Here is a 15,000-nt window from a genome sequence, read left to right as displayed (position 1 = left end):
ATGGAAGGAAAAAAATAGAAAAAGAGTATAATCAAATGTGAATGAGAGAGGGAATGGAAAAAAATAGGAAAAGAGTGCAAGCAAATGTGATGAGAGAGGGAATGAAAGAAAATAGGAAAAGAGAGCAAGTAAATGTGAATGAGAGAGAATGGGAGGAAAAGAAAGAGAGAATACATACATAAGATAAAAAACTTCTGACAACAGCGAATAAATTTAAAACACAAAAAGTAAGAGAAATAAAGTGGATATACAGAAAGTGAAAATTAGAAACAGGGAAGAGAAAGAAATACAGTGTCTCTACGATCCTTGGAATAGACAAAACACGAAAGAAAGAAAGAGAGAAAGAAACAGTAGGAGGAAAAGAGAGAAATACAAATATAATGAGAGAGCGAGGCACCTCTGCTAAATGGAACGGAAATCAGAAATTGAATGAACAGAGAAAGAGAGAGAGAAAGAGTGTCTATATATAAGAAAATACGAGAGACGGAGACACAGGAGGAGGAAAAGGAGAAACACAAAGATAAACAGAGAATAAAGAGGCAAAGAGGAATGGAAATGAGGGTCGGGGGAAGGCACAGAGAGAGGGAGGCAATAAAGAGGCGGAGTTTGTGTAAGAAAGAAAAATTGGACAGAGAGAAACAGAGGGGGAAGGAAAGGTAAATAAAAGGAACACAGGACAAGTTAGAGAGAAAAAATAAAACAAGAGAAGTAGAAATGAGAGAGAGAGAGAGAGAGAGAGAGAGAGAGAGAGAGAGAGAGAGAGAGAGAGAGAGAGAGAGAGAGAGAGAGAGAGAGAGAGAGAGAGAGAGAGAGAGAGAGAGAGAGAGAGAGAGAGAGAGAGAGAGAGAGAGAGAGAGAGAGAGAGAGAGAGAGAGAGAGAGAGAGAGAGAGAGAGAGAGAGAGAGAGAGAGAGAGAGAAAGAGAGAGAGAGAGAGAGAGAGAGAGAGAGAGAGAGAGAGAGAGAGAGAGAGAGAGAGAGAGAGAGAGAGAGAGAGAGAGAGAGAGAGAGAGAGAGAGAGAGAGAGAGAGAGAGAGAGAGAGAGAGAGAGAGAGAGAGAGAGAGAGAGAGAGAGAGAGAGAGAGAGAGAGAGAGAGAGAGAGAGAGAGAGAGAGAGAACAAAGATGAAGTACAAACAAGAAAAACAGAATGAGAGGGAGAACGAGAACGAGAAAACGAGAGAACGAAAACGAGAGAGAGAAAACGAAAGAGAAAACGAGAACTAGAACGAGGACGAAAGAGAACGAGAGATCGAGACCGAGAGCACGAGAACGAGAGAGAGAGAAAAAAGGAAAAAAAATGGAACACAGAGAGAGAGACAGGGAGGGACAGACTTTTTTTCCCCTCTTTGTAGCACAGACCGCTAAGATGATATCAGAGGCTCTTTTGTAGGGCGCCTTTTGTTGTAATACTAAGGTAGAAACGGGGGGGAGGGGGAGGGGGGAGGGGGGGATAGGGAGCGCCCCCCCCATCCACCCCATCATCCCCTGCCCACAAACCTCATCTAGTCTTAACCTTAATTCCCCTTATCCCAAAATTTCATTCCCCATTCTCCCCTTTACGTCAGAACCCCCCCCCCCCCATCTACCTTTCCCTTTCCTCCCCGTCTCTCTCTCTCTCTTTTCCATCGTCACACTAACTTCTTCTTGCCTCTTCCCTCACCCCAAAATCTCCTCCCCTCGTCCCCCTCTACGTCAGAAACCCTATCTACTCTCCCCCTTCACCCTTTCTTCATCCCCCATTCATCACCCTTATTCACCCAACTTCCCATTCCTTTCTCCCCCTTCCTTCACTCTCAATTCATCACCCTAATCCATCTAACTCCCCATTCCTTTCCCTTCCTTCACCCTCAATTTCATCACCCTTATCTTCCTAACTCTCTATTCCTCTCCCTTCCTCCCCCTTCCTTCACCCTTAATTTCATCACCCTTATTCTCCTAACTCCCCTTCCTCTCCCTTCCTCCCCCTTCCTTCACCCTCAATTCATCAACCTTTATCCTCTTAACTCCCCATTCCTCTCCCTTCCTCCCCCTTCCTTCACCCTCAATTTCATCACCCTTATTCTCCTAACTCCCCTTCCTTCCTCTCCTTCCTTCACCCTAAATTCATCAACCTTTGTCCTTCTAACTCCTCATTCCTTCCTCTTCCTCCCCTCTTTCACCCCCCATTCATCTACCCTTATCCTCTTATCCTCCCCTGCCTTCCTATCTCTCTTGCTATTACTTATCCACATCCACATCCTCATCCATTCCCCAGAGTCCCCATATATTAAATCCCCAATATTCCCCTCCCCCACCAACACCCTCCCCACCTCCCCGATGTCTTTAACAGTCTTCGTAGTTATTGTATCCTCCCTCTTCCCCTTTCCTTTTATTTCTCCTCCCCATCCCCCTCTTTCTCTCTCTTGCCTTCTCCTTCTTTCCCTTCTCTTTTCTCTCTTCACTCCCTACTCATTTTTTGCTTTCCTTCTCCCTTTTCCCCTCCCATTTTTCCTTCTTCCCCTCCTCTTTTTCTTCTTTACCTCCCCTACTTCCTTTTCCCGTCCACATTCTCCTCTTCTCCAATCCTTCTTCCTTTCCCCATTTCTATCCCCTTCTTCCTCTTTCTCTCCTCTTCTCACTCTTTCCTTTCCTTTCTCCCTCTTCTCTTTCCCTTCCTTTCTCCCTCTTTTCTCTTTCCTTTCTCCCTCTCCCCCTTCCCTCTCCATCTCCCCTGCCCGACCTTACCCTCACTTCCCGATCTCCCCTTACTACCACACACACACACACACACACACACACACACACACACACACACACACACACACTCCTTCCCTCTGAGCCTTCCTACCCAATAGCATCTCTCACACCCCTCCTCCTCCTCCTCCTCCTCTTCCTCCTCCTCCTCCTCAAACAAAGAAGGAAAAGCACAAAACAAATCAACCAGCCCCACAAAAGCATCTTCTAAGACCGCCATGGAGTCTCAGGGAGTGGTACAAAGAGAGAGAGAGAGAGAGAGAGAGAGAGAGAGAGAGAGAGAGAGAGAGAGAGAGAGAGAGAGAGAGAGAGAGAGAGAGAGAGAGAGAGAGAGAGAGAGAGAGAGAGAATATGGCAAAGAAAGGCTCATAATTGCTTACTATACACTCTCTCTCTCTCTCTCTCTCTCTCTCTCTCTCTCTCTCTCTCTCTCTCTCTCTCTCTTTCTCCTCTCTCTCTTCCCTTCCCCTACCCCCTCTTCACCTCCCTTTCCCCTTCTTTCTCTCCCCTTCCCTTTCCTTCTTTCTTCTTTTACTTCCCTTCCATTCTCCCTCTTCTTTCCTCTCCCCTTCTGCTTCTTTCCCTCCGCTTCTCCTTCTTTCTTTCCTTACTCTTTTTCTCTCCCTCCCTCCCTTTCTTCCTCTTCGTCTCCCCAAAACCGTGAAATGAAACGAGGGAAGAAAGGAAGAAAGAGTATAAAGAAACAAAGGAAAGAAAATAAAGGACTACAAGGCGGTAAAACAAAAAAAGTATAGAGGAAAGAATAACAATAAGTAAGTATAGATACCGCAAACACATCAGCCACAACGCAAAAGAACAAACAAGAGAAATATCAAATGAGAAACTAAGTCAGAAGTAAGAAGACGCAGTAGCTCTCTCGCGTGGCTTGAAAGATACCGGGAACAAAAGCCGTGCAGGAAAACCACTAGCCTTAACCAGCGACGGAGGAAGAAAGAACGAATGGAGAGACTGAGAGAAAGTAAGGAGAAGGAGGAGGAGGAGGAGGAAGAGGATATGAAAGAGCAGGAGAAGGAAACCGGAAATATAGGAACGGAAAGGAATAGGAAGACGAAGGAGAGAAGAAGGATGAAGGTAGAGAATGAGATACTAAAAAGAAGAGAAAAGTGAAGAATGAAAAAGGAGAAGGAGATGAAAGAACAGGAGAAGAAAATCGGTAATATAGAAATGGAGAGAAATAGGAAGACGAAGGAGAGAAGAAGGATATAGATGGAGAATATGATGATAAAAATGAGAGAAAAGCGAAGAATGAAAAGGAAAAGAAGGAGGAGATGAAAGAGGAGGAGAAGGAAACAGGAAATATAGAAACGGAAAGGAATAAGAAGTAGAAGAGGAAAAGGAGGATGAAAGTGGAGAATGTGATAATAAAGAGGAGAGAGGGAGATGACGAACGAACAAGAGATGAAAGAGAAGGAGAAAACCGGAAATAAAGGAATAACGGAGAGGAATAGGGAGAAGTAGAGGAAGATAAGGAGGAAGAAGGTGGAGAATATGGTAAAAGAAAGGAGATATATAAGGGAGATGAAATATAGGAACGGAGATGAATAGGAAGAAGAAAAAAAGGAAGAAAGAAAGTGAGGAATAAAGAGGATAAGTAACAAGACGAGGAAGAGAAAAAGAGGAGGAGGAAGAAAAGGAGGAGGAAAACGCAAAGAAGAAACAGAATAAAGAAGAGGAAGAAAAGTAGAAGGACGTAAAGAAGAACGAGAAGAAAAAAGGACGAGGAGGAAGAAGAGGAGGAAGAGGGAAAGGAAGTAGATAAAGAAGGAAGAGGAAGAGGAGGAGAAGAAGGACATAAAAGGAGAAATGAAAGACGATGAAGAACGAAAAGAACATAATTAAGATGGAGGAGGCAAAGGAGACCAGGAAACAGGAGGAGGAGGAGGAAGAGGAGGAGGAGGAAGAGGAGGAGGAGGAGGAGGAGGAGGAGGAAAGTTTTAAGGAATATGCGGTCTCAACGTACACAGAGAACGCGTCTTGCTACTGTTCTCTTTGTTTTGAAGGAAAATCAATGGGTATTTTTCTTATTTTTGCATTGGAGTGTGTGTGTGTGTGTGTGTGTGTGTGTGTGTGTGTGTGTGTGTGTGTGTGTGTGTGTGTGTGTGTGTGTGTTTTGGGGGAGGGTTGCCTTTCACGTTACTGCAGTCATGGTTGTTCTCATTGTTGTTGTTGTTTTTACTGCATCTACTGTTGTTCATTCTGTTTCGGCTACTACTACTACTACTACTACTACTGATAATAATAATAATAATAATAATAATAATAATAATAATAATAATAAAAACAATAATACTAACTGACGATTTTTACATTCCTCTTTTAAATAGAATCATTATAGTTATCATATTCACATTTTCTTTTATTTTTATTATCTCTCTTATTCATATTCTTAGTAGTAGTAGTAGTAGTAGTAGCAGTAGTAGTAGTAGTAGTCATAAAATTTGGTAGCCGCAGTAGCATCATTATAAACATCACTACAGGCAGCATCATAATCATCATCATCATCATCATCATCATTTTTATATTCACCGTCTCTGTAAACATTTTCCGGCGCCCACACCGAACCCCAACCCCGAGGCCGCCGCGGATTGAGACATAAATATACGCCGGAAACAGAATCGCACGGAGGGAATAACTATTGTTCCTATAAATAGCGCCAAATATATAACCTTAATCAAAACGGATGCAGAGTGATACAGAGATAGAGCCGAAACCGCGCGGGGGGCCGAATCCCCTGACGTATGGGCCCATAACCCGCGTCAGAACAATTATATAGATAGGGGGGTATAAAATCACAGCTACTGAGGGGGGGAGGGGGAGAGGGGAAGGGGAAAAGAGAGAGAGAGAGAGAGAGAGAGAGAGAGAGAGAGAGAGAGAGAGAGAGAGAGAGAGAGAGAGAGAGAGAGAGAGAGAGAGAGAGAGAGAGAGAGAGAGAGAGAGAGAGAGAGAGAGAGAGAGAGAGAGAGAGAGAGAGAGAGAGAGACACAGAGAGACAGAGAGAGAGAGAGAATGAGAGAGAATGAGAGAAACGGACAGACACACAGAGACAGAGAGAGAGAGAAAAAGAGAGAGATAGAGTCCAGGCTAGACAAAGACACGTCATCACGCAATGGAAGGGAGGAACGCTCTGGGATCTCGTTTCCAACACACACTATCTAACCCTCAATCCGGACAGTAAGACGATTCGAACCTTTCTCCTTCCTTCCTCTTATATTTCGGAGACACTGAAAGATAAGGCGGAAAAAAAGAAAGGAGAAAATGAGAAAGGGAAAGAAAAAAAGGAGGGAAAACTGTGAGATACTGAGGGAAGATGTGGAAAAAAATAGAAATGCGGAAAATAAAAGGAAAAAAGGAAGAAAAATGGAAAAAAAGGAAGAAAGAGAAAAAGAAAGAAAATAACGAGAGAAGAAGAATTTGGGAAAAATGAGATACTGAAGAAAGATGTGGGAAAAAAGAAATGCAGGAAACAATAGGAAAAGAGGAAGAAAAATGATAGATGGCGGAGAAGACGGAAGAAAAAGAAGGAAAAGAAAATAATGAAGGAAGAAAAGATAAGAAGGGGAAAATGAGATACTGAAGAAAGATGTGGAAAAAAAGAAAATACGGAAAACAAAAGGAAAAGAAGAAAAAAATATACTGATGGAGGACAAAGCGGAAGAAAAAGAAGGAAAAGAAAAATTATGAAGGAGGAAAAATGAGATACTGACGAAATATGTAAAATAGAAAAGAAATGCGAAATACAAATGGAAAAGAGGAAGAAAAATGATCGTGATGGCGGAGAAAATGGAAGAAAAAGAAAGACAAAAATAGTGAAGGAAGAAAAGATAAGGAGGGGAAAAAATGAGATGCTCAAGAAAGACGGAAAAAAAGAAGGTAAAGAAAAATAATGAAGGAAAAAAATAAGGAGGGAAAAAATGAGATACTGAAGAAAACGAAAGAAAAAGAAGGAAAAGAAAAATAATGAAGGAAGGAAAATAAGGAGAGGAAAAAATGAGATACTGAAGAAAGACGGAAAAAAAGAAGGAAAAGAAAAAGAGACAGAAGAAGGAAACGAGGATGGAAAAAAGGAGAAAAAAATGAGAGTGAAGAAAAGCGGGAAAAAGAGAGAAAAAGAAGCAAGAGGAAATAGGAAAATGTGACCTGCTGAAGAAAAGTAAAAAAGAAAAGAAAATGAAAGAGGAGGGAAAAGAGGAAGAAAAAATGAGATATATTGAGGAAAAGCGGAATATGGCGGAAGAAAAGAAGGAAGAAGATGGAAGGAAAATAGGAGGGGAAAATGCAATAGTGGAGAAAAGAGGAAGGAAAGAAAGAAAAGAATATGAAAGAGAGGGGAAAGAAAAAGGAAAGGAAAATGAGATACTGGAGAAAAGCTGGGAAAAAAGAAAGAAAAGGAAAAGAAAACAAGAAGAAAAAAAGGGAAAACTGAGAAATATTGAAGAAAAGCGAAAAAAAGAAAGAAAAGAAAACAAAAAAAGAAGGGAAAAACGAGAGATACTGAAGAAAAGCGAAAAAAAGGAAAGAAAAGAAAAAGAAAGAGGAAGAAAAGAGAAAAAGGATGAAAAAATGAGTGAAAAAAGACGAAAAAAAGAAAGAAAAGAAAAGAAAGAAATGAAAAGAGGAGTGAAAATAAAAGATACTGAAGAAAAAGACGGAAAAAGACAAAGAAAAAAAGATGAAAGAAAGAAAGAGGCAAAAAAATGAGTTGAAAAGAGAGAGAGAGAGAGAGAGAGAGAGAGAGAGAGAGAGAGAGAGAGAGAGAGAGAGAGAGAGAGAGAGAGAGAGAGAGAGAGAGAGAGAGAGAGAGAGAGAGAGAGAGAGAGAGAGAGAGTAAGAAAATGGTGGAGAAGGAGTATTGCCTGAGGTGAGAGGGATAGAAATAGTTGGAGAAAAGGGAGGGAGGGAAAGAGGAAGGGAGAGAAAAAGAGTGGAGGGAGGAAGGAAGGAGGAAAGGGGGAGAGAGTCGAAGTCAGAGGAGAAGGAGTGGAGGGAGGAGGAGGAGGAGGAGGAGGAGGGAGAGAAAAAAAAAAACTGGAGATGTTGAGAGGGAGCGAGAAGGACGTATGAGTGGAAGTAAATGAGAGAGAGAGAGAGAGAGAGAGAGAGAGAGAGAGAGAGAGAGAGAGAGAGAGAGAGAGAGAGAGAGAGAGAGAGAGAGAGAGAGAGAGAGAGAGAGAGAGAGAGAGAGAGAGAGAGAGAGAGAGAGAGAGAGAGAGAGAGAGAGAGACACAGAGAGAGATAGTAAGAAAGAGAAAAAGTTAAAACGCATCCCATTCTCACACGTAGATACATTTACAGGGGGAACTTCACAATCTTCGCCTCAGCATCCAAAGTCTTCCATCACACGCCCATCCCTAACCCAAGCTGGCAGGGTGACAGGGAGAGTGAGGCTGGTGCAAGTAGTGAGGCAGGCTCGTACAAGGCAAGGGTGTGAGACAGGTTTTGGGACACGGAGAGAGGGCCATTGTGGTGTGTGTGTGTGTGTGTGTGTGTGTGTGTGTGTGTGTGTGTGTGTCCCCCTCCCTTCTTCTCTGCCCCTTCCTCCTTCTCTCTATCTCCACCCCTCCCTGCCTCTCTCTCTCTGATGGAGGGAATGTTGGGTCTCTGCCAGCTGGGGCCGTGGAAGAAGGAAGGAAGGAGGAGGGAGGCATCAGGGAGGGGACGGAAGAAGGAAGGGAGGGAGGGAATCAGGGAGAAAGAGCGGAAAAAGAAAGGAAACAGGGAGATGGAGAGATAGAGAGAGTGGTTAACTAAATAAGACGAGAGAGAGAGAGAGAGAGAGAGAGAGAGAGAGAGAGAGAGAGAGAGAGAGAGAGAGAGAGAGAGAGAGAGTACCTTCTTTCTCTTCTCTCCCACGCCAAACAAACATCTCCTACACATCTTTCACAACAAAACTCTCGAGGAAAACAAAACAAGAAAATACACAAAGCTCATAATAAAACCTTTAAGAGAACTTCGGTAAAAAAAATAACAACTCCCCCCCCTCCCACTTCTCCACCCTCTAGACCATGGCTACTCAACTGGCGGCCCGCGGTCCGAATCTGGACCTTCTGAGTGTTGTGGTTGGACCCCAGGTAGGAGAAAAATATAGAATAACATGATACTGGATTTCTAAGTGTATTTCCTCAACTGACTGTAGGCCCCACAATCAGTCGAAGAAATGCACTTGGAAGAATCCATCGCCAGGACCTTCATGTTGTTTAATTATATTTTTTACCAGAGCCAGTCAATATTTATCCGGACCTCTGCATACATTTGAATTTTTCTAACCGGACCTTTGCTTATAATAGTTGAGTAGCCCTGCTCTAGACTATCATTGTAAACGCCTCAAACAATTCCCTAAAGCTAAATTCCTTCATCTAATACCATTCATTAATAAAAAAGACAACCCTTCCCTTAGAAATTCACAATCACAACCTCCCCCTCCTCTTCCTTCCCCTTCCTGCAGATCTCACAACTTCTTATAACCTTTAATCTCCCCCGTAATCTGCTATAAGAATCTCCTAACTTTCCTTTTAAGCCGTGCACAACTTGGTACAAAACGTGACTCGGGGAGATCTAGAAGTCACCGTTACTCGCCCTATTGCTGCGAGTTTAGAAGAGCCGGATCCTATCACGCCGGGAATTACTGCGAGGATAAGGACGAGGAGGAGGAGGAGGAGCAGGAGGAGGTAGAGGAGGAGACCGAGAGAGAAATGAAACGGAAGGAGTTAAGGACGTGATATGTGGCTGAGTGTGAAAGCCTTTGTACCTTTATATATAGGAAGAGAGAGAGAGAGAGAGAGAGAGAGAGAGAGAGAGAGAGAGAGAGAGAGAGAGAGAGAGAGAGAGAGAGAGAGAGAGAGAGAGAGAGAGAGAGAGAGAGAGAGAGAGAGAGAGAGAGAGAGAGAGAGAGAGAGAGAGAGAGAGAGAGAGAGAGAGAGAGAGAGAGAGAGAGAGAGAGAGAGAGAGAGAGAGAGAGAGAGAGAGACAGAGAGAAAAAGACACGCAGAGACAGAAAGAGCAAGAGAAAGAGAGAAAGAGAAACAGAGAAAGAAAAACAGACTAACAGAAAAAAAAAACAGAGACAGAGAGAAAAAGAGAAACAGAGACACAGACAGAAAATAGACAGAGAAAGACACAGACAGAGAGAGAGACAGAGAGAAACAGACAGATACAATGATATGAAACAGATAGAAAGATAAAAAGAGACAGAGAAAAAGAGAAACAGGCAGAAGAAACAAGAAACAGGGACATAGCGAGAAACACGAAAATAGACAGAAAAAAAGAGACAGAAAGAAACAGAGAGAGAGAGAGAGAGAGAGAGAGAGAGAGAGAGAGAGAGAGAGAGAGAGAGAGAGAGAGAGAGAGAGAGAGAGAGAGAGAGAGAGAGAGACAGATAGAGAGAGAGAGAGAGAGAGAGAGAGAGAGAGAGAGAGAGAGAGAGAGAGAGAGAGAGAGAGAGAGAGAGAGAGAGAGAGTAAAAATAACCGCACCATCAAACCACGAACCACCCAGACAGAAAGAAGGAAAAAGAAACACAGAAACAAAAAATACAAAAACAGAGCGAGGCGATAAAAAAAATAAAAAAAAAGGAATCAGAGCATCAAACCACGCAGGGCAATACCATAAAACCTGGCGAGATAGATTTACAGGGGGCCAGACAATCATACCCAAAGACACGGAGAAGCACGCGAAAGACAACACACTCAATCTCTCCATCTCTAAACTCGGACACCGCTGAGGAAGAGATAACCAGGGGACACTTATTGCGGCAGAGGATAATTGTGCATAATGAGAGGCTTTAATTATAGAGCAGGATAGGAACAGAGAAGAATGGTAACAGGAAGAGAAGGGACAGTAAGAGATGTACTAGAGACAGAAAAGAAGAAGAGAATAGAGGGTAACGAAAAGAAAGTTAGAGATGAGAAGTTAAAGAATGAACAGTTAGAGGGAGAATGGAAGGTATGAGGAAGTAGACAGTGATAAATGATAACAAGACTAGGTAATTGAATAGTAATTGGTAGATAGTGAGGTATGATAACTAAAAGAAGATGGAAAATAGGGAGTGGAAAGTTAGATATAAAAAGTTAAAGAAGAGAATGGACAGTATAAGAGTAGACAGAGTTAGATATGGTGACAGGAAGAGAAGGACGGTAAGGGATGGTGACAGAAAATAATACGAACATAGACAGTAATGAAGGAAAAGTTAAGAGATGAAAAGTTGGAGAAGAACATGGACAGTAAAGTATAACACAAAAAAGACAGTAACATGAGAGCCACTGAAAGATAACAATAGATAAGAACAATAGATAGAAAGCAAAGGAGCGTGATAAATGATAAAAAGATAGTTGACAGCAAAATGATGAGATGATAAACAGTAGACAGTGAAGGACAACAATAAAATAGACAGAGTGATGAGATAAATAAATATCTGGACAGAGAACCTAGAACAGTATACGAAAGAACAGCAGAAAATAATGAAAACCAGGAAAAGAGTAACAGAGGATAGACAGCAGGAAAAGGACAGCAGAAAATTGAAGCAGGCGAGGAAATAAACAGCAGAGGAGAGTAAGCAGTGAATGAAAACTAGCAGAAGGGAATGATAACAAGCAGGGAGTGGAGAGCAGATAGATATAAAGTAAAAAAGTAAAGTACGTAGAGGTAAAAAGTAAGTAGTAAAGTAGTAAGCAGTAAAAGTAAGTGAATAAAGTAGATATAAAACAAATAAAGTAGATAAAGATAAGAGAAGCAGGGAATAAACAGCAGGAAATGGACAAAAAGGAAAAAAATAAATAAACATGAAAATAGACAGCAGACGAAAGTGAGCAGAGGATGAAAACAAGCAGGGAGTGGAATGCAGAAATAGAGAGTAACAGGAAACTTTAAACAGAGATCGTGACAAACTGAGAGCAGAAACATAAATAACAGGAAATGAAAACCAAGCAGAAAATTGAGGTAAATAAGCAGGGAGTAGGTAACAGAGGGAGAGCAGCAGGGAACTGATAATAGGGGAGATGGGAAATAAAAGAACAGGATACGGATGGCAGGGGAACGGAATGCAAGGAATGGAGAGGAAAAGAATAAAGATGCGATGAAGGAGATGGAAAAGAGAAGAGAAGGAAGAGACGGAAATAGACGGAGGATGGTAACAAGGAAGGGATTGACACAGCTTGAGGGATAAAGGAACGGATGAAAAAAAATGGATGGATGAGAGAGGATGAATAGTTAAAGATAGGTTGCAGTGGACAAAGGAAAGAAAAAGTACTAAAAGGTTATTTCAAAGTGACGAGATTGAAATAGGTGGATGTTGATAATAAAAAGAAGGATAATGGAATGGATGGATAAAATGGGATAGATGATAGAGGATGGATAGAAAAAGATAGGCGGAAATAGAAAAAGGAAAGAAAGAGTACTAAAGGGGTATTTCAAAGGAACGAATTGATAGATAGAGAGGGATAGGAAGGAAAGACAAGGGATGGAGAGGAAAGATGGGATAGCAGAAAATGGGAAGGGAGAGGAAAGAAGGGATAGCAGAAAGTGGGAAGGGAGGGGAAAGAAGGAATAGGAGAAAATGGGAAGGAAGAGAAAAGAGTAGCAGAAGAAAACTATGAACGAAGATAAAGAAAATAAACACGAGTAAAATAAAGGAAAAGGGGAATAGAAAACACTGAAATAGAGAGTTGATAGGAAAGAGGGAACAGGAAAACAGTACGAAAGAGAGAAAGATAAATAAAACAGAAGAAGAAGAAAGAGAAGAAGAAGAGAAAAGTAACTGAAGAACACATAAAAAGATGATAAACGAAAGAAACACAAATAATAAAAAGGAAAAAAAAAGGAAAATAGATAACTGAAAAAGAAAAATAAAACAGTACGAGAGAGAGAGAGAGAGAGAGAGAGAGAGAGAGAGAGAGAGAGAGAGAGAGAGAGAGAGAGAGAGAGAGAGAGAGAGAGAGAGAGAGAGAGAGAGAGAGAGAGAGAGAGAGAGAAACAAAAAAAACCAAGTAAGAACAACTAAAGTAACACACACACACACACACTCTCTCTCTCTCTCTCTCTCTCTCTCTCTCACAATCACCCGTGTCCCAGGAATACTCTGTGATATTGATCAGAGTCGCGTACACACACACACACACACACACACACACACGCCGGAGTAGCCAGGGCACAAACACACACCTCCGCTCACCTGCTCTCACCTGGGGCTCACGGGAAGCTGCGATTTGTACGTGACCGTTATGGAAGACGCGGCGACGGGGCTGGTGAGTGGAGGGGGTGGGGATTGGAAAGGGGGATTGGGGGTGTTAGTGGTAGTGTTGGATGGGGTTGAGGTGGTGTGGGGAGGGGTTGGGGTGTGGGGTGAAGGTGCTGTGTGTGTGTGTGTGTGTGTGTGTGTGTGTGTGTGCGTTTGTATGTGTTATGATGTTGCTTTAGCGTTAATTACAGTCTTCATAACGGAGGGTAAGTGTTTGTTTTACGATGCCTGACACACACACACACACACACACACACACACACACACACACACACACACACACACACACACACACAAACCTAGAAATATAAGCTTCCCCACAATACAAGTCTCACCGGTAAACAACACTACAACACCTGCCACGCAACAAAACCCAGGCCAGGTGTGTTGCAGGCAGGCAGGTAGGCAGGTGAGGAGGTAGGGAGGGAGGAAGGTAGGGAGGGGAGGGGAGGAGGAAGGGGGAGGAGGGGGGTGGTTGGCGTGCAATAATCATTCGAAAACAGTCTCACAAATGGACAAGAATATCGGAGGAGCAGTATCAGGAGCAAGGTTCAGCGCGGGTGTGGGAAATGACAGCTATTTAACGGGTCATCGTAAGCCAAATGGAACCGTTACACGTATTCATAGACACTGGTGGGGCTTTCACAGGGGTCGTGGGGCTGGGGGCTGATGGGAAAGGGGAAAAAGGCGTCTTGTTAGGTTACTGGCGGAGGAGAGGAAGAGTGGATGCTGGGGCGGTAGGGGCGAGAAGCAGCCGGGGTTCTTGGAAGGTAAACAGCTCTGCAGAAACATATGTTCGCCGTCACACTGGCACTCCGAGGCCCTCGCAAGGCTTTTTAGTGCCTGGGGAATGTGGTGGTAAGGCTGAGGGGCATGAGAGTCCTCCCCTTCCTTCCCCATCCTTCCCCTCCCCTTCCCTTCCCTCCCCAACCTGTCCGTTCCTGGATACACCTGTCAGCTTCCCCTCTCCTCCTCCTCCTGCTACCCGCCTTTCCCCTCCCTCCCTCCCTCGCTCCCCCGTCCCGTCACTCTATTGTCACTCTCCGCGGCCGTCACCTTCGTCACTCTCGCCTCAGGGATTCAAGCGTCACGTCTTTCTGTCTCCTGGCCTGGCGTCTTGCCGAAGTGGGTCACCGACTACTTTTTTTTGCACCGTCCACACTTGGTCACACACTTCAGCTTTACAACTCTCAAGACTTTTCCCTCACTTTTTTCTGTCTTTTCTTTTCCTTATTTATATCCACATTTCTTACGTCGTTTTTTCAGTCATGAACCACGTGTCGGGCGTCCGTGGCCTTGGCTCACCGCGTTCCTGGGGTCACTGAGGCTCCTGAAGAAGGGAAAACCCCGGACGACACTCACTACCTGTCCTCCGGTGCTCCTGCCAGCCGCCACGACCCTCAGTTTCCCCTCGTTTCCTCGGGACACCTGGCGCCGCCGTCCCCGAGCTGCACCACAACACGGCCGCGCTCAAGGTCATGTAAACGATGCCGTAATTTCTGCCGCTTGGCCTCGACCACCTGGGATCATCCTGCCCGTCATCATCTTAACTCCCCACTCTCACCTGACACCACCTCCATCACTACCTCGTTTCCTCCCCTGAACACGGGCCCCCCGGGGTCGGAGCGCCCTAGCTGGAGGGTGTTGAAGCCCCCGCCAGCTGGCAGGCCTCTCCCGGCACCACCAACCAACCTGGGACGTGACAAGTGTACCTCACAGAGAGAGCAGCGCGTCACTCGGGCACTAGAACATCCTCCCCGTCTTGCTTCTCCCGATTTACTGATTGCCTCCCGTACTCTGGCCCACTGAACCGCCGACCCACCAACAGGATCTGGTCGCCACTCGTGCGCAGAAGCATCGCCGCGAGAGTGGAATCGGAAGCTGTGTGGGCGCGGGAGGAGAGGATCGAAGCTGCGATGACAGCGCCAGTGAGCGGGCGGCGGCGGAGGTGGCGGGGCGCCTTGTCTCGTCTGTAGTCGCGTCTCAGGGATTGATCCGTGGCAGGGTGAGGGCGCGAG

At 44.2% G+C, this 15,000-nt stretch overlaps 1 protein-coding gene across 1 annotated transcript in view; it reads right to left on the bottom strand.

Moving 5' to 3' along the window:
• Positions 1-15,000, bottom strand: part of LOC126983990 (uncharacterized) — a 42,981-nt gene that overhangs the window by 27,733 nt on the left and 248 nt on the right. The window contains exon 1 of the mRNA XM_050837288.1: positions 14,805-15,000. This exon is cut by the window's right edge and continues 248 nt beyond it. Within this exon, the coding sequence (XP_050693245.1) occupies positions 14,805-15,000 (196 nt within the window). The remainder of the gene's footprint in view (positions 1-14,804) is intronic.

This window comes from Eriocheir sinensis, chromosome 55 (genome assembly GCF_024679095.1).
Source record: "Eriocheir sinensis breed Jianghai 21 chromosome 55, ASM2467909v1, whole genome shotgun sequence".
NCBI classification, from domain to species: Eukaryota; Metazoa; Arthropoda; class Malacostraca; order Decapoda; family Varunidae; genus Eriocheir; species Eriocheir sinensis.
The sequence above is the reverse complement of the archived record's forward strand: the minus strand, read 5'-3'. Positions and strand labels throughout refer to the sequence as shown.